The 19,802-nt window shown below is 38.2% G+C and overlaps 1 protein-coding gene across 2 annotated transcripts in view; it reads right to left on the bottom strand.

Annotated features, from left to right (window-relative positions):
- Nucleotides 1-19,802, bottom strand: part of AVEN (apoptosis and caspase activation inhibitor) — a 125,030-nt gene that overhangs the window by 11,633 nt on the left and 93,595 nt on the right. For both annotated transcript variants that reach the window (XM_060760091.2, XM_060760099.2), the window contains exons 3-4: nt 5,345-5,415; nt 729-824 (exon numbers count right to left, since the gene is read on the bottom strand). In XM_060760091.2, coding sequence (XP_060616074.2) covers nt 729-824; nt 5,345-5,415 — 167 coding nt within the window. The remainder of the gene's footprint in view (nt 1-728; nt 825-5,344; nt 5,416-19,802) is intronic.

Genomic DNA, 19,802 nt, shown 5'->3' with positions numbered 1-19,802 from the left:
GAGCAATGGCAGTGTCTGAGTCACTTCAAGTAATCCCACACAAGGGGAGCAAACTTGCTTTTGTACTCACACTGCCTTCCCTTTCTAATGCAGATTAATTTTTCTAGCGTTTGATAAATTGTAATCATACCTAACAGCCATGGTTAACTCATTAGATTCATTAACTCTCAACCTACTGCCTGCATATTTCATTGTTTTTTCATCTATAGAATATATTTGTTTTCATGCTGGTACTGGAGTTTCTAAACTGTTTATGTCTAGGCATAAACAGACATTTGATACACGTCTACATGGCAGTTCCCACTGTGAACTAAATGCATTGTGTGAGCAGGCAGTACCAGGGAGTTGAATCTTGCCTGGATCTGTAAAAGCTGTAAGTAGAAAATGAATGCAACACGAGTTTTGTTTTTATAACATTCTCTGTTTTAATCTGCAATGCTGCTAAGGAGTAAAATATGCAACAACAAAATTAGAGCAAGCAGCTCTTGGGGGATGCTGGCCTTGATTGAGATGCGCTCAGCATGTGAAAAATGCTTTGTCTGAAGGAAGCAATGAAGCATAAGTAGTGCTGATGGCAATACCTCCATTTAATAGTCCTCTTGCCTTGCACATTTGAGCAATTAAAAGCATGATATTAAAATACGTAGCAATTACACTGTAAAGTGATGGGGCTACTCAAATTTAAAATCATGCTCAAGGTACATATTTGTAAGGAGTTTAGCTGTTACCTGCACCAACTCAGCAGCCACATTCAACTTGAGATGCAGAGGCAGTTCTTCAAGTGCCCTCACCAAGGACTGGCAGTCAACGTATAGCCCAGACAGCTGAGAAGCAGGAAAACATCTAAATGAGATCAAATCAGCATGGATGAAGATCTAACAAATACTTTATACCAGGCAAAGGGTACCTAATTCATTTCATTTGAGACCTTCCAATCCGTACACATCAGAACTGAATGTACTGAATGGAAAACAAATTGAAAACCAGCTACCCATGGAAGAAAGGGGTTAATTGTATTATTAAATCCGGAACACAAATGGAACAATCGAAGAAGAAACAAGGTTAATTGTGTTACACTATGTAACAAAATTTAACAAATGCTCTGCTCCTGGTTTGAAAGTGTTATTTCTTATTTAATTGAGTAGTATTTACTTTGAAAGTAGTTGTTATACTTCAAAAACTTTGTTTTGCGGCTCCTGCAAACTATGTCGAATTGGTTGAGACAGCATGAAATATTCGTTCAAAAACTATAGCAAAATGTGATGCACGATGTTCCACAAAAACGAAGTCTTTGCAGTTTAACCACTTTTTCCCATGTTTTATGACAGAACCAATTAGGAAATCACATTTATAACCCAGGAACAAAAATAGTGTTACATAGTGTTATCAAAGGAAGTAATTCTAATACTACACCTTGAAATCCTTTGTAACAAATAAAATAATTAGGATTCTTCAGATTTTCTAAAACAATATCAATTTTAGAGAAATCGTTATGAAAGACAAGCAGATAGATGAAAATGTTTCTTTGGTCAATAAAAAATTCAGCTGCATGCCCATTTAGACATTAGTATGATTCAAAGAGTTTCGTGTTTGTAGCTCAAAACTTTGTTGCTACCATCTGTACTAATTTGAAGCATTGAGTAGCTTTATGTAGAGAGATTATGCAAAAGCATTTTTGTAGGCATATTATTAGAAATCAGATTTTGAAATGAATAAATTATATCTACTTCTCATTCAAATAATGTCAAAAGTCTGTGACAAAAGGTGTTTGATTGATATTCTGGTATGTGATATGTATAAACTATTAATCTTTCGACTCAAAACTGGATTGATATGCATACTTGATTTGACTGATTATTTTCTGACACACACAAAGACTTTAGAACAGTGTACCGAAGTGCAGGAAATGAAAGGAAGTTGAAGGAATTTTCTGCAGACAAATTCTTCAATAGCCCAGTCTGAAATCCATGTTGGAAACAAAGCTGAAACTAGATCTTAAGGTTGGATAACATCTTTTCAGTTCTTCTGGTTTCTTCAGCAACCAGTCAATTGCTGTCACTTGAGCAGCTCTTCATGTAACTGCAGACTTAATATACTCTCAGGCTACAAATTGTTTTTATACCTATTATTCCTAAATCCTACTATTGTGTAAGACAAGAACTAATAGATGATCATAGAAGGTTCATCTTGCAAACATCCTATTTCTCCAATTTGGACTCCTTATTTACTATGTGAAGGAGTCCAAAGTGGTGAAATGAGATGGTTGTATCTATTAAGGTGGAAACCTTTCTCTCTTGTCAATATTACTAAAAAGAGTATGTTTAATGTCTATTTATATGAGACAGAGTGGGAAGGATTCGAGTACTGGACTCAGTGACTGGACTCTAACTTTGTGGAGACCAGGTTTTGAATCTCTGCTCAGCCATGGAAACCCTCATACTTTCTCAAGTCTCAGGATCTCTGGGCAAATTTTTCCAAGAACAGCACATGAGAGATTTGTTTTAGGGTCACCAACAGTTAGAAATTACCTGTAGGCTATAGAAATAATTTAGCCATTTCGGTTCAAAGTCCACAGAAGAAGAAATCAGGTTACATTCCATTTTTTTGCTTAATGAAACACACAAACTTTCTGATATCCACATATTAAATCTTTATCCAGATTTGATATGTGGATTTGTGATATGTGGATTATCCAGATTTCTAGAAAGCTGGTTGACAAACTGTGAAGATCTCATTTCTCTGTCTTGGTGATCAATATTACCACAAAAATTCAGTCTTATTTCATTGACATGTAGCCCAACCCCTGAATTGGAGATGGGCAGGGAACCCCAGGAGCACTCTTTGCCTAAGAGCAAGTCTCTTTTTCTTACTGCATGCACCCAGGCCACATGTAACACTGCATTTTGAATACCACCATAAAAAGAAAGTGGCTCATTGTGCCAAGGATATGACAAAGTCAGGGACACACAAAAAAGTTGTTCTTTAATTTCCTGTGACCATCACATTCACTGCTTAGGTTGTTACAGAATTAATTCCTGCAACCAAACTCCAGGAACTCATTCTATTTCCTGAATGACTTGAAGATGCTTTAGCTCTTTGATACTGTGAAGATGTAATGCCCAAGATTCATGCCTTTGACTTTTGACTACTGCCAATACCTTTTCTTCCTTTCCTGACAGAACATTATGACAGCTTATAATCTATTGAAGGATTTGTTCAGAAATCCCATTTACAGCACTGAACAAGAGTTAAATCCAATATTTTAATGTACGCTGCACTGTTTTGTTTCCAAAATCCACTAAGACAAGGCACTGCATTAACCATTACAAAGACACATACCCACACCCCCTCCAAGTGCTGAGTTAGGGAGAGAAGCAACTATAAGTCTGAAACAGAAAGGTCCTGAGATGATGCAAACTGTTTGGAAATGCCTTTTCAAGAAACCATCATCCAGTTAATGAAGTTCATAGGTGGTTGTCTTTCTACAGACTCAACGGGTGCTAGAAATAGAGTGGAAATTAGATTTTGGAGCCAGAAATGTTAACAATGGAACTCAATGGAAGAAAGCTGATATAAAAACAGCTGCTTCAGAGATGGTAATGTCTCTGTTGGTCAGTGGACTGTGACTATTCTCCCAAGTATCGAAATGACAGCACATCTATACTTTAAGACTGGTAGTTATGACAAAGGCCTTATTTCTCTCCTCTCTTCCTCTTTGCTTTGCTTCATGACAGACTCCTTTTCTTGTACCCTTTCTAGGAGACATTTTGCATACTTTCTGTCCTTCAGACTTCAACTTTTCTTTTCCATTTCAATATTCTCCAATGGCTAGTGTGTATGCTTTTTCTTCCAGTTGTTAATACCTGCACCCACCCCAGGTTTAAAGTGACCAGCCAAAACTTCCTTTCACTTTTTCTCAGCTCTCCTCTCTTGATTTTCATTGCTTATATATCTTAACTTCTGTTTTATCCAACAGGTGTTTGTGCATAATTCCCACAGTATCACCCTTAGTGGAAGTTGAGTAAAACTACTGACAACTTAGATTTTTAATACAGGGATTCTGATTGCATGTGATTTCACTGTACTAATTCATATACATATCACTGATCTGTTGTATATTCCCTTTAGTGTAAATTTTGGGATTATTAGAAAGTATATTTAATTCACCTTAACTGGAATTATAATCTTTTGGTTTGGGAGATAATACATCACTGCTTCACTTTTCAGTCTGAGGAAATCACACCAAGATTTCATGCCAGTGAAACCACTGAGCAACTATTGTAAATTAATGAGACTTGGTATGGATTGTGCTGTATGTGCTTGTTGTTTCTCAATTAGCTGAAATGCCACTAGCAACACAAAGTAAAGCCTTGTATTTCTCCTGCTAGTGTAACATGAATTATGGTCCTTTAACTGAGATTCCACATTTCCACTGATCCATAGCTGATTAAATTTGCCATAGTTCAAGATGAACATCTAAATGTTAATCCCAACTAGAGTAGACCTACTGAATGAATCAGGCTTGATAACTCAGCTGTTATGTCCCATTGATTCACTCAGCCCATCCAACACCACACTAACAATTAAATTGGCTCAAATTATACCCCAGAAGTAAATTTCTTTGGATTAATATGAAAATATTAAACTCATTGTGGGGCTAATAGCTCAGTATTTTTAATTAACAGGTTTTGTAAAAGTATTTTGCTACAGTTAAGAGCACATTGTATATATTATCTCTGTAATACAACAAGCTCTCAGTTAACTGGAACCCGTGGTGATTGATAGATGCCAAATAAATGTAGTTTCTGTTTGCTTGAGAGTTACGATTAAAAACAGGCCTAACTAATACTACACCCCATACTTTACCATACCATAAAGAACATATTGATTTGATACTAATATAGACAGTAATTTAAAGCAAATTAAAACAATAAAGACAAACTTAATGTAACACAAGTTTTACTGTATTATAAAACAGCTTTGTGAATGTAGTATACAATTGCACTTTTAAAAAATGCCAGTTACTTTTGACTCCTGTTTGCCTGACTTCTGGTTGACTCAGAATCTACTGCATCTTTAAGGGAAATTGGCAATATCACCCCTGTTTTACAAAGACACGGAAACAAGTAAATAGGGTGCAAAAATGAACCACAGACTTTATTATTAACTCCCCAAAAGATTACACCCTTTTAAATTAACAGCCCCGTGGAATATAAATAAGTGTTTTTTTTACTAAATTTCTACTGATTAGGTAAGCTATTCTCATTAGGACTAACGATTACCTTTAAAATACTCCCTGCCCTGAATTAAGGAATCTTTTCAAGAAAAAAAAGTTCTCCATTACCTGCTTTTGGCAAAGGTTTTCTACAATCCATTCTTTTTCTTCAGCAAACCTGAACTGGGTAAAGGAATCCCCTGGAAACAAAATGAAACATATTTTAATAGTCTATCCAACTATATCAAATATCTCAAAAATGATTAATATTACATTAAAATTATTTTAGGTGTGTAAATGACAACTAAAATCAATACAAAATTTGTTAGAAAGCATAATTAGACCAGGGCCTTAATTTAAAAAAAGACTGTCAAAACATGTTGTTGGACTGCAATTGTGTTGTAGGCTAGGTGAAGTTTAGTTGGCAACTCTTATGTATATCATGAAAATGTTAATATTTAATTAGATAAAGACACATAACCTGGTAACACGTATAGATGACAGAATACAGAGACTTATCTGAAGCAGTCTTATCTGTGCTGTCTTCCCACTGCCAAAATGGAGTTCCACAGAGCCAATCACATGATGCAGGGCAACTTCCAGAGGGACTCCGTGTGGCTCCGTTTTGGCAACATGAAGAAACAGAGCCCAAAGTGCCTTTGGAGGAGATGGTTCCCTCTGTTTCCCCCTACCCATCTGATGAGGTTGTGATAAATTTCCTACCTTTTAGGCCAGGGGAAAGCTCAGGAAGTAGGCCCAAGTATTTCAGCAGCCATTTTATGAAATGGTGCAAGGAGACAGCCATCTTAGGGTACCCATTTCCTAGAGGGGGAGGAGCTTAGGAGCAGCCTGGAGGGAAATGTGGAGAAGCTTTGTAATTGGCTGGGAGAGAGTGGGCAGAGCTTAGCTTGAGTGCAGAAAAGAATTGCCTGTAAGGGTGCGTTTTAAAATCTGACAGCTCAGTCAGGGGTCTGGTGTTTGAAGAGTTGAGATAGGGTTTGTGTGTTGAAGAAGAGAGTTGGATTTTGGGAGTGTTAGGGGAAGAGAAGTCAGACAAGCCAAGAACTGGTCAGTTAGTAAAGATAGTTAGCTGTTAGGAAGAATAGCTAGTGGAGAGAATAGACAGATCCAAAGGGGAAAGGACTGTCTAGGTTTGTTAGGAATTCTTGTCAGAGAGAAGTCTGCTAGTTTCCTGAGGGAGTGAAGAGTTGTTTTTCGAACCAAGCATTGAACTGGTTTTAAAGTAACTATACACTCCAACTCATTATTGCAACCATTAAGCTTAAGTGCATGTACTGTTGAAGTTCTCACAAATAAACAACTTTGTTCTTGGTTAAACAACTGCCTCAAGAGTGCCTCTATGTGAAATAGTTCCATAGCAGTTTAGAGAAACAGAATTTTAAGATTGGTGGCAGCGACTGTTTAAAAGAATCTCAGTGTTATTTACCTTGGAGTACAGAGCCCTAAGTGCGAATCCAGCCCAACTCAGCTTACTTAAACCTCTTGCCAAACCAGAAGCTAAAATTTTCCTTTTAAGTGTGGTGGTAGCCAGTGATCACAGAACGTTACCTCAGAAAATAGTGTGTTGGTGGCAAAGTCTCAACAGCCTCCAGACACTTACTTGAATTTATATAATAATCTTTTACATATTGGTGATAAAGCGGTGGGATTACCAAAGAAAAGGGTCTCCTGCCAGAAGATCATTTGAGCCAGCTTTTAATTAAATTAACAATCCACAATTCTTTCACATTAGTGGTGATACAGCATTGGGATTGTTAGAATATAAATTCTCCCAATCTTTTTACATTTTTGGTGGCAGTGGTGGGATGAATAAAGCCCCCCCCCCCCCCCCCCGCCAGAAGAATTTTGGGTTTGCCCTGAGTGTGTGTATTTTAAAATCCCCCATTTCTTTACAGAGATCCTAAGATTCGTGATAGTGTCTGCTCATTTTCTATCTTGTAATAAAATATGGGTTTTTTTAAAATTTCAAGTCAGAAAAGAATGCCAGATATTCCTTTAAAGAATGAAAAAAATTCACAAACCATTACCTTAGGTTACTCCGTGGATTAGTATATTAGATATGTGACAGCAGATAGTGGGGTGTGTTCGAAAGATGGCATGTGCACAAGACTCTAAATGTCTGGCTACATAAGCAATACCTTACAAGGCTTTTAGAATATAATAAAAAAGCTAAGTTAAAGCCACCAAGGTCAAAAGAGAAGGCCTTCCAGATATGTTGCCTTAAATGCAAATGCTGATAAGGACATGCTAAATATGGGTATATGACATACTATAGGTCAAAAATTGCTTAAGAAGATTCATCCTTGGCAATAACAGATGAGATTGTTTTCTGTCATGGATAATTATTTGAATATTAAGATAAAAGCCTAGATGAATATGTTTGCTATATGACTTAATGTAACGTGCTTTATATATGTTTTTGCAGAATGTAACAAAATTGAAGTGCTTAGATATTGCTATGCCTGTGTTTCTCCCTGAGGGGAATATATCTATACGAATATTAATAAGATGCCTAAAATAGAATAAAAAGAATCTGTTCCCCATATAAATAGCCTAGAACTTTGAGACTTGAAGTTGCTTGTCTAGTTTAATCAGATGTTGATAAAGGTGATCTCAGGTAGGATTCAAAATTAGTTAACAAGTGGCAAGGACTCTCAAGTCCTCTGTCTAGAGCAGGCATCCTCAAACTGTGGCCTTCTAGCTGTTTGGACCTTCAATTCCCAGAATTCCTGACAATTGAACAAGCCCATTAGGGATTCTGGGAGTTGGAGCCCCAAACAGCTAGAGGGCCGAAGTTTGGGGATGCCTGCTCTAAAGCATCATCTACACTGTCATATAATTCAGTTTCTTAATCCAGAGTACCTATTTTGAACTGGATTATATGTCAGTGTAGATCCAGCCTAAAAGATAGAGGTGGGAACTAATAATAGTTTCCATTCTAACCCCCTCAAATAGTTGAGTTAGAATGGAAAACCAGTGCAACCATGGAAAATTTTTGCAGGTATAAATTTACCAGTGATGTTTAGCAAAGCCTACTCCCTGAAAGAAGACCTTCAAAGGGAAGGATAGTAGCCTTGGCTCTTCTGAGAAGCCCCGGGGTCTAGTCTTTTACTAATATCAACTTAGAGCTGATGTAAATATATCACTTAATATTAAAACTATAAGGGATGCATGGGAAGAAACAAACCCTCCCCTCACCACAATACTTTAGATTGCTCATTCATTTCCAAAATAAGCTAGACACCATTTAGCCAATCTAAAAATGGAGAAGTTAGGGTATACTGAATGCCAAAACATAAGTACTATGATTGAGGCTCACACTCTTCACTTCTGCCTTAGGGGTTTCCCCTCCAAATGTATCCCCTCCTATGTATCTAATTGGATGCACATGCAAGTCACCTCTTATCTTCCAGACATGGGAGCTTTATTCTTACATTGCTACTTACAGTATGTGAACCAGATTTTGAGAAAACATATGGGAAGTTGTATAATTTATGAGATGCCCAGCAACAGTCATAGGCTGAAAATAATCCACAGAGAAAAAGAAATGTTCACTGTACTTGAAGGAAGGCTCTCAAAACAAGGGTGTATACTGGAGGCAAGATTTAATTCAGGCTCTACCTTGGTTCATCAGAAAGTACACTAATTTGACTCAGACTACCTCTGGCATGACCCACTTTGGCTCAGGGCCAAGGCAGAAACGTCCTTCAGAAACAGAGGTGTCATGTGTCCTCCTATTGACTTACATGAGGTGATGAATAAAAACTGAATTTTAACTTTTTCTTGAAAGAACTGTATAATATTTGCACACATAGTAGTCCCTTTTAAGTGGATCATGCCTACCAAATTTCAATAAGCACAGGACTTCTGTGCTGTTCACCTTCACAGCTGAGATTTTTAATGGATGCCTATAGTTATAATTTCATGACAGAATTTGCTTACAGACAACTCTGACCCATTTCAGGGAGTAAAGCTTGCAAATTTCAGCAAGGTGAAGGAGAGGAATAAGTCACATCTGTGAGGAACTGCACATATATGACTTGCAGAGTAGCTGGCTGAAAGACAGATGTCTAGCAGAGAAGAGAGAAGGCAGTGGGAACAGAGACATACTGAATGGAAACAGGCACTAGTTCTCCCTTGCAGCAAGGCTAATGGCTCCAGAACTTTTGACTCATTCTATAAGAATCATAAAGTTTAAGGTTGCTCTTTAACAATATGCCTTTAATTCTATTTTTGACTCTTGTATTTATTTCTAATTCCCTCTTCTAAATAAATCTAGAAAATTTAACTAACAGTATGGTTCCTGGTTCCTTGGGTATAAACTGAAAGGTCTGATTTATAAATCAATTTATGAACATAAAGATTTTTAGAGTCAAATAAACTATGTTTATTATATAATAGGCAGTTTCTCTACTGCAGAAAAAGGTAGTTTGATAGATCTACCTCTAAACTAGTGATAATCTGTTCCTTCAAACAAAGGCACTGAAAAGAACAGAACTAAACAACAAATGAAACCAAACCTTGTTGTAATTTGTGGTTATCAAACACAGAAATACTGAAGTTTCAAACGCGGGCATTACCTACAGCACTGCTGAAAACTGTATGTATTTTCCTAAAATCCAGTTTGAATATGGCAGATCAGCAACTTCAGTGGAAGCAATAAGGACAATTTACAGTAGCACGTTTAATGCAAATGAGTTTAATGAGAATACTGGTCTAACCAATTATCCTTTAAAAATGCTCTTAGCCTGAAAATAATTTCTTTTTACACCATGAATACTAATAAACTATTGGCTACAGCTCATGGATGCTTTCAAATTTAAAAACTGCTGTATCATAATTCCAATCAAATGTAATTCGAAATGAAAACAATATGGTTTAAACAATATGGTTTGCATCTGAAGGTAGTAGAACTACACAGTTTTCCAACATCCATATTTGGCAAGGGATTACTGGTACATCAACAATATAAGTTGACCATCTCAGATCAGGACTGATGCTCAACAAGAAAGAAGCATATTAGGACCAATGCACAACAGGACACTAGAGATTCGTAGAACCTGGTGCACATTGGAAAAGTCTTGCAGGTTTCCTGGTACAACATCTTTGCAAGTCACTAACAAGACTCCTTAATGTCTCTGCTACATAACTATGGAAATGTAAAACTATACAATGTACAGCTTGATAGACAATACTGGCCAATGGGTACCAGTACCAGTGGTTGACATCATATACATACAGTATGTTTTTTCATATAGTTAATTTTAGAATGGCTAGCAGTAAAATAATCCATGAAAAGTATTACTAGAGGTCAAATAATGCAGGGTAGGCTATGAATGATACAAACAGTTTATATCAGGAACTGAAATAATACTGATAATTTGAATGTTTAACAGTTGCTACAGGAAAAAGAGGAGGCTGAAGGAGTAAATGCTACAAGAAAGACTCAAACATGGAAACGCAGACTAAAATACCTCTTGTCAGAAGAGAAAGTGGTAATTGCACAGGGAACTTCAGTCAACCCGTGCGACGACAGAAACAAATGGGGGTGCAGCAAATCCCCTGAGATTACTTTGCCAGGATGGTTTTAAGTATTTCCAGATGTTATTGCTGTTCGTAATGTACTAAAAAAATACAGGTTCAGAGCTTGAGACATGGGTGGGAGGGAAATCTGTTCTGGCTCTGTAAGTGCACAGCCAAAGCCTAACCCTCCTCATTCATGGACATCTACCTCTTAAGACACAGAAAGAAGGTACAGACATGGTCACAGTAGCTGGCACACAAACAAAGCAAGTTTCCACCACTGTCTCCAGTTCAGAATAAGAAGTTGTCTGGATACTTATTTGGAGAACTGTGCCCCCCCCCCCCCCCAAAGCTTCAAGCTGAAATCTTGTATGGTAGGTAAGAGGCGGTCCTTAAACTTGTGCTATGAAGCACAATGTTAGGAACAAGACCACACATGAGATCTTGTCCACCAACGAAGAGTATGGTCCTAACCACCAAAAACATTGATGTAGCTATCAAGATGACAGAAATTATGTGGAAACCTAATTAATGTTGAGATTTTTCACATGATTGGTTCCAACAAGGGCCTTGGTGAAAGGTGCCTCTTTGTGGGGCAAGATTGATCTTGCTCATATTATTGAAAATAACTGGAAATTGGGCCATTTATATGTTCTGCATATATGTTCGCTTATATATTGTCAGCATGGTGTGGTACTTTGGATGCTGGACTAGGACTCTGGAGACCCAGGGTTCAAATACCTGCTCCGACATGGAAACCCAGTGTTAGACCTTGGCAAGTCACACACTCTCAGTCTCAGAGGAAACTCAGGACAAGCCTCCAAGCAAACGATAATAAGAAAAATCCCATAATGTTTTTGCTTTGGTATTTCCATAAGTCAGAAATCACTTGAGTGCACATCACAACACAGAGAAGTCCTCATGTATACCTTTGTCCAATCCCTAAATTAGGAAGAATGTTTCAATTATAGATGTTACATCACATCAATTTCAATGTGTATATACACATGTACACATACGTACAGTACAATGGTTATTTTTAAGTGGCATCTGAAACAGATGTTCCTTTAAACTGTAAGAATAAACTTCCATGTATGAAGAATAATTTATGTGTTCCACAAAGTACTAATTTTATGCTTCCTGTTCTTCTTCTTGTCAAAAGACAGGAAAAGGGAGAAGCAAAAGGAAGATGGGAGCATACCCACTTCTTGTTATATATTTCACAAAGCCTCTCAGTCAAAATGAAAATCAAATGAAAAAAACAGACTCTGTTATGCTCTAGTAAGCTGCGTAAACATCAAGCAGGTGGCTGCCTCTCCCCTTGCTACTTAATAGTATAACTAAAAAAGACAATTTTTACATATATAATTTTTACTAAATCACTCAGTTTTATAGCTCTTAGATGTGGGAAGAATATGTTTGGTAGCCATAATCTACAGAACAAAATAAACATCTCTTTAAAAAAAATCTCCCCAAGCCACCTGGTATGCAATATTCATAAGACAGAGCTGATCATCCAGATGGCAAGATAGCTTTTCGACACAACTTTTGTGGTTCTTATTGTTTCTGAATAAATAGTTGGAATTTTCAGTATGAACATACAGATTTCCCATGAGGATACGTTCTAAATGTTAGCTACATTGTTGCATATTTACCACATTCCCAATCAAAATGAAGAAGATGTGTATTTGTGTTTCCTTTTTTAAAGTTTCCTTTGAATGTGCTTTCTCAACATAATGGAGAAACTGAGTTGTTGTGAGTTTTCTGGGCTGTATGGCCATGTTCCAGAAGCACTGCATTTAAAAAGGCCAGAAGGGGCATCACGGCACAAAGAGTGCAGGTCTGTGCATCTTTTAGGTCCTTCTGAGATGAATAGAGTTTCTAAACAAAGGCTGGAGGGCCAAATTTCAGCAGGGGGTTACACCAGGTGACATTTGTGGTTTTTTCCAACTCTTGTGATGCTATGATTCTATGATCTTGCAAGGAAAGCTGTGGTACGGGGAAAGACCAACATTTCTGCACATAGAACATTAAATGCAAAAGATAATAGAAGCTTTCCAAAAATAGAAAAAAATAGACAAAAAATCCTCTAATGTCAGTTTTCCAAATATTATCCCTCTTAGAGTGCATCAGCCTCATAAGGTCTAACTGTATACAACAAGACACCACATACATTGTTAAAATGTAGATCACAATCCCAACCTCAATGAGTGTACAAACATACTTTAGTTAAGAAAGTCTATGAAAAAGAAGCTCCTTTTTTGCCCACCCAGTACTGCTTTCCTCCTCATCTAGCTGGATGGTTTTAAGCAGCATCAATACTTGGAGGAGGATGAAGGTGGGCTGGAGAAACCCAGAAGTTTGGTACTGGATTACAGTAATGTATCTTCAGTTTAAAAAAAATAATAAATCTTAAGCTGGGAAAGTAGGAACCTACTTTAGGCAATCTGACTATAGCTGGGTGAGCCTGCCTAAAGTAGGCAAGGTACACAGTAGCCATCTCAAGAATTTCTTATTGAATTGTCATGAGGAGAAAAGGGGAGAGGAAATTAGCCTTCTTCAGCAGCTTCCCTCAACATGTTTAAAAGCCATAGATCTGTTTCACTACAAAGTGGACATCATAAGAAACATAGAAGGGTAAAAGAAAAAGTCACCACAATGCATTTTGGAAGATGGCTTTGAATGATCTCTCTAGTAGATTCAAAATGTCTTGATCTGGTTGTTTAATATTTCTGCACATACTGTTAGTTTTGTATATATTTTTTTGCAAAAACATGAATTTATTTTCTTTTTTCCTTTTTGTTGTAAGAAGCCACCCATGTTCTTTCTACAGTGTGCTATACCTGCCTATTCTACCAAAAGGCATAGCATAAAAAGTAGCACTTCAACGCGTTCAAGTTGGACTGTGCATTTTTTCCTATTAAGACGTATGTTTTCTTATTGGAGCAATAGATCTAGAACAGTCCATCATTTGGGTGTTTTACTGCCAGTAAACCAGAACATGGATTTAAAAACTGCTGCAGTTCTTCCTTATCCATCCAAGATAAACAAGTTTTTCCATAGTTCTGAAGGCGTTACTCATCAGAGCCAACATGGTGTTGTGGTTAGAGAGTTGAACTATGACTCAAGAGAACAGAGTTCCAATCTCCCTTCAGCCATTAAAACCCATTGAATGACCTTGAGGAAATCACACTTTCTCAGCCTCAGAGGAAGGAAAAGGCAAATCCACTCTGAACAAATCCTGCCCAAAAAAGCCCTGTGATGAATTTATCTTAGGTACAAAGGAAGGCCAAAACTAAGACAAGTGAAACCCGCATTTTGGACTTTAAGAGAGCTGATTTCCGAAAAATGAAGGAAACACTGAGCAGCATTCCATGGACACAGATACTAAAAGACAAGGGAGTTACGGATGGATGGGAGTTTCTCAAGAGTGAAATACTCAAGGCGCAATTGCAAACCGTGCCAACAAAGAGAAAAAATAGGACAAGTGGAAGGAAGCCAGAATGGATGTCCAAAGAACTTCTAACTGTGCTAAGACATAAAAGAGACATGCACAAGAAGTGGAAAAAGGGAGAAATCACCAAAGAAGAATTCAAACAAATAGCCAACACCTGTAGGGAAAAGGTCCGCAAGGCTAAAACGAGCTCAGGCTTGCCAGGGACATTAAAAACAATAAAAGGGATTCTTTTCTTATGTCAGTAGAAAAAGGAAAAACAAGGAGGCGATAGGGCCTCTTCGAGGAGAAGATGGGGCAATGCTGACAGGGGATAGGGAAAATGCAGAACTACTTAATACTTTCTTTGCCTCGATCTTCTCACAAAAAAGAAAGTAATCTTCAACCTCAGCAAGATGGAGTGGATGAGGGATTAGAGGACATCCAACCCCAAATTGGGAAACAACTCATCCAGGAATACCTGGCCACTCTAAATGAGTTCAAGTCCCCAGGGCCAGATCAACTACACCAAAGAGTACTGAAGGAACTAGCGGAAGTCATTTTGGAACCATTGGCAATCATCTTTGAGAGTTCTTGGAGAAGTTCCAGCAGATTGGAGGAGAGCCAATGTGGTCCCAATCTTCAAGAAGGGAAAAAAGGATGACCCAAACAACTACCGTCCGGTCAACCTCACGTCGATACCAGGCAAGATTCTGGAAACGATTGTTAAGGAAGTGGTCTGCAAACACTTAGAAACAAATGTGGTTATCGCTAATAGTCAACATGGATTTATCAAAAACAAGTCATGCCAGACTAATCTGATCTCTTTTTTCGATAGAGTTACAAGCTGGGTAGATGCGGGGAATGCTGTGGATGTAGCGTTCCTGGATTTCAGTAAGGCCTTCGACAAGGTCCCCCACGACATTCTGGCAAGGAAACTAGTCCAATGTGGGCTAGGCAAAACTACGGTGAGGTGGATCTGTAATTGGCTAAATGGACGAACCCAGAGGGTGCTCGCCAATGCTTCCTCTTCATCCTGGAAAGAAGTGACGAGCGGAGTGCCGCAGGGTTCCGTCCTGGGCCCGGTCCTGTTCAACATCTTTATTAATGACTTAGATGAAAGGTTAGAAGGCAGGATCATCAAGTTTGCAGACAACACCAAATTGGGAGGGATACCCAATACTCCAGAGGACAGGAGCAGGATTCAAAACGATCTTGACAGATTAGAGAGATGGGCCAAAACTAACAAAATGAAGTTCAACAGTGACAAATGCAAGACACTCCACTTTGGCAGGAAAAACGAAATGCAAAGATACAGAATGGGGGATGCCTGGCTTGAGAGCAGTACGTGTGAAAAAGGTCTTGGAGTCCTCGTGGACAACAAGTTAAACATGAGCCAACAATGTGATGTGGCGGCAAAAAAGCCAATGGGATTTTGGCCTGCATCAACAGGAGCATAGTGTCTAGATCTAGAGAAGTAATGCTACCCCTCTATTCTGCTTTGGTTAGACCACATCTGGAATATTGTGTCCAATTCTGGGCATCACAATTCAAGAGAGATATTGACAAGCTGGAATGTGTCCAGAGGAGGGCGACTAAAATGATAAAGAGTCTGGAGAACAAGCCCTATGAGGAGCGGCTTAAGGAGCTGGGCATGTTTAGCCTGAAGAAGAGAGGCTCCTTCTTTGGAAGCTTTTAAACAGAGGCTGGATGGCCATCTGTCAGGGGTGACTTGAATGCAATATTCCTGCTTCTTGGCAGGGGGTTGTACTGGATGGCCCATGAGGTCTCTTCCAACTCTTTGATTCTATGATTCTATGATACTAGAGTCAAAAATGACTTGAAGCTTATCAGTCATGCCAGTTAGAAAGCTGTTATTAAGCAAAAATGAAAGGACCGAGCATTGACATCTCCGGCCCATCCTCTGTTCAGATATCAGCCAGCATGGCAACAACCTAAATCAAGAATCAACTTCCTATGATCTACAGAGATACTCTCAGGAACACCTCAGCAGGTAATAGTCCAAAAGTAGCAGTTAAAAACCCGGAATCTCAATCAGTGGCTGATACCAGATAAGAAACTCCCTCGTGGGCGCACAGAAGACTGGATGACTTGGAAGCCACTGAACAGATTGTACTCTGGCACCACAAGATGTAGAGTCAATCTTAAGAAATGGAGCTATAAATGGAGTCCACAAAATGTGAATATGGAAAAGAGCAAACCACAAACCACTCACTACAATGCATTCTGAGCCCTGCCACATACACAATAGAGGACCTTCTTACAGTGACACCAGATGTACTCAAAGCTTCTGGTCAAAGGAAATTTAGCATAATGCCAAGTTTTTAACTTTGTTTATGGGTTTTTAATACATTATAACTGTATTCTCAATTTTCTTCTAACACGATAAATAAATTAAGCAAAAGAATCAAATTTACGTAGGTGTTTGAGAATAATGCTATATCACAGTTTTTTTAACGGATGTGGTAGTACTAGGATAAAACCTGAAGCAGAAAACCACTCTTTTTGTAAGGATACTGGTTTGAAAATGTTGGGAAAACCTGGCAACAGTATTTCCCCTTATCTCCTGAAGTAACTCTTTAATATCTGAGCACGTGATAGTTACACTGAAATCAAAATTATTAAATATGGATGTTCAAATACAAATGAACAAATGCTGGCCCTGCCTCTAGAAAGGGGCACTCTCATCTCAACTTATGAACTGTTTGACAAATTTTATCTTCTGATGAAAAAACCAATTCAGATCACGCAGTCATGAACACTGTTACTCAGTGGGGCGCTTCATGCAGTCATGCCGGCCACATGACCTTGGAGGTGTCTACAGACAACGCTGGCTCTTCGGCTTAGAAATGGAGATGAGCAACACACCCCAGAGTCAGACATGACTGGACTTAATGTCAGGGGACTACCTTTACCTTTTTACAGGAAGGTTAGCAACGTGAGGTGAGAATATTCTTAAAAATATTTTAAAATAATGAACGTATTTGCATAACATTCACACAAAGAATTTGAGTATTCTCTAGTTTTTCATTATCTCTCAAAGTAATTTATTTAACTTTCAAATTATTTTGACTACTTTAGCGCTTTCTTAAGCATTCCAGATGGTCTGAGAACTTTTAAAAATATTCCTTAAATGACATTTTCATCAGGAGTGAGCCTCCCCTCAAGGAAATAACCACAAATATCGCTGTGGTAATGGAGTGCCACCACTGCAGTCGGGGGGGGGGGGGGGCACACCATACTCTGGAGAAAAGGAGAAGGAATAGGACTCACATCCCACTTCACTTACCCTGGGAATATCAGCTCCTTTCCCTCTTTCTGCAAACTACAAGTGTCTGTTTCAGCCAGGCAAAGAAAGGGTGCAGCAAACAGGACGAGATGCAATGTCACTTATCCTGCTGATCTAGTTCCTTTTCGTCTCTGTTTAATTTGAATCTGTCCCTGCCCTTTGGATCTCTTTTCTTTTGCCTGGGTGAAACAGACACTCACAGCAAACATAATAAGTGAAAGGATGTGTGTGGTGAAGTGTGACTTTAATCTACAGTTATGTGTAATTATAGATAGGTCTTTAAAAGGGTAAGTACTTAAACTAACATAACTTGGGGGATGGTAGCCAGCTCAGCTGAGTTGCCATGGAAACAGGGGCGGAGCCAACTGCCACTTGACAGGGCAGCCATTTTAAAACGGTCAGTTTGTAGTCAGTGAACTACAGGGAAGGATGGTTCTGTTGTATGTTGAGAACCAGAAAGGTAGTCTGTAGTCAGCGAACTACAGGGAAGGCTGGTTCTGTTGTGTATTTATTTATTTATTTATTTATTGAACTTATATGCCGCCACTCCCCTGGGGCTCAGGGGAGAACCAGAAAGGTAGTCTGTAGTCTAAGAACTACAGGGAAAGGCTGATTCTATGGTGTTGAGAATCAGGAGGGTTTACACTTTTAGCCTGTGTAGTTTAGATAGGTCAAGTTGACTTATTTATGAGAGTAGTTAGTGTATGAGTAGAAAGGGAGAGAGAACCCTAATAATAATCTTTACTGCAACAGAAATAACACAAGGAAAGAATAAGCTTGTACCTGAAATAATCGGTTAAGGAAGAAACACATCTTGAAGGAAAATAAGTTCAAAACCTGTTTAGTAAAAGGAATAGTTCTCTTAAAAGTTGTTTTATGAATTGTTATAAATGTAACCTCTGAAGATATGTGCCTCTAAGAGTTAAGAAACATTGAAACCATCAAGCTTCTTCTATACTTCAATAAACTTGTTTCTTCTAAAACCAAGTCTCTGTTACAAATTAAGCCACGCCACACATTGAAATAAGACCAATTCAATATTACAAGCCATTAGTTGTGTTATCAATTTAGTAAGTTGTCACAAACTGGTGGCATCGTTACAAACGGGTACCTTCTTCACAAATTGGTGGCCTCGTCACAATGTGCAGAGTTGGCCCCTCCTCTTTCTGCATGCCACAAGTTTCCATTTCTCCTGGGCAAATGGGAGAAGGGACCAGGCAAAAAAGAAGCATGTGGCATACCCATCTCCCAATGACCCCCCCCCCCCCCCGCCCTACATTGGAAGGTTCACGTGGCAGCCCCATCTTCAGGAGCAAGGCACAGAGAGGGGGCTGATCCCTCACCTCCTCCCATTTTCTAAGGGCGGGGCTGCCATTCAAATGCCAACATGGCAGTCCATGGCACAAGTTAGTGAATAGTTGAAACTGCAAATATGAAACCTTCAAAAGTGGCAGGATGACTGTACTTATTTAAGTATAGCTAATCAAAAAGCTGACGCAGAATTCCACCCAGTTTCCAAAATCTCAGAAATTTCCATATTTTGTTTCTCACATTTTTTGCGCAAGAATCATGTGTCTTTCTACAATAGTTTTTTTAATATGCATGTGTAAAAATCTTTTTTATGGGATTTTGTGTAAAAAAAATTTTTTATGCAAAACCCACTAATTCTCCACCAAAAACCATAAGCTTACACACAAAAAGTTTCCACAAAAAAATTGAGTATAGGTAGGACAAACTTGGAAAATAATCTATTTTACAAAATCAACATATTTTGGGTGTAGATGCAAAAATTATTCAAAAAATATAATCCTGCTCTTTTTATAGCAATGCTTAAATTTGATCAGCCAAGCATTTTAACAGTTCATGAATGTTTCAGGATATTAAGAAATCATTTTGAGAAATTACTTCCCGACAGTCCATTAACCAGGATGAGACAAAAAACATTTCAAAAATAAGTGCTGTTTTTTGCCCCTAATATTTGTACTGAACTAAAATTACTTTGCATCTTCATAACATTGAATATTTGGTGTATATCATGCAACAACAGGGATGTAAACTATTTCAATTCTACAACAAAATGTGGAAAAGCCAAGAGTATCTGTGTATGAATACCTCTGTTGTGATCTGGTGGAAAAAAACACTTGGACCATTAGCATAATTATTGTTATTTCTACAGTTAATTTGATGATGATTATTATTACAACAATAACAACATTATAACAACAACAATAAAGATTTATTTATATCCCGCTCCCTCTCCTTGAAGGGACTCGGAGAAGCTTACAACACTCGGAGTGGCT

The sequence above is a fragment of the Anolis sagrei genome, chromosome 1 (genome assembly GCF_037176765.1).
Source record: "Anolis sagrei isolate rAnoSag1 chromosome 1, rAnoSag1.mat, whole genome shotgun sequence".
NCBI lineage: Eukaryota > Metazoa > Chordata > Lepidosauria > Squamata > Dactyloidae > Anolis > Anolis sagrei.
The sequence above is the reverse complement of the archived record's forward strand: the minus strand, read 5'-3'. Positions and strand labels throughout refer to the sequence as shown.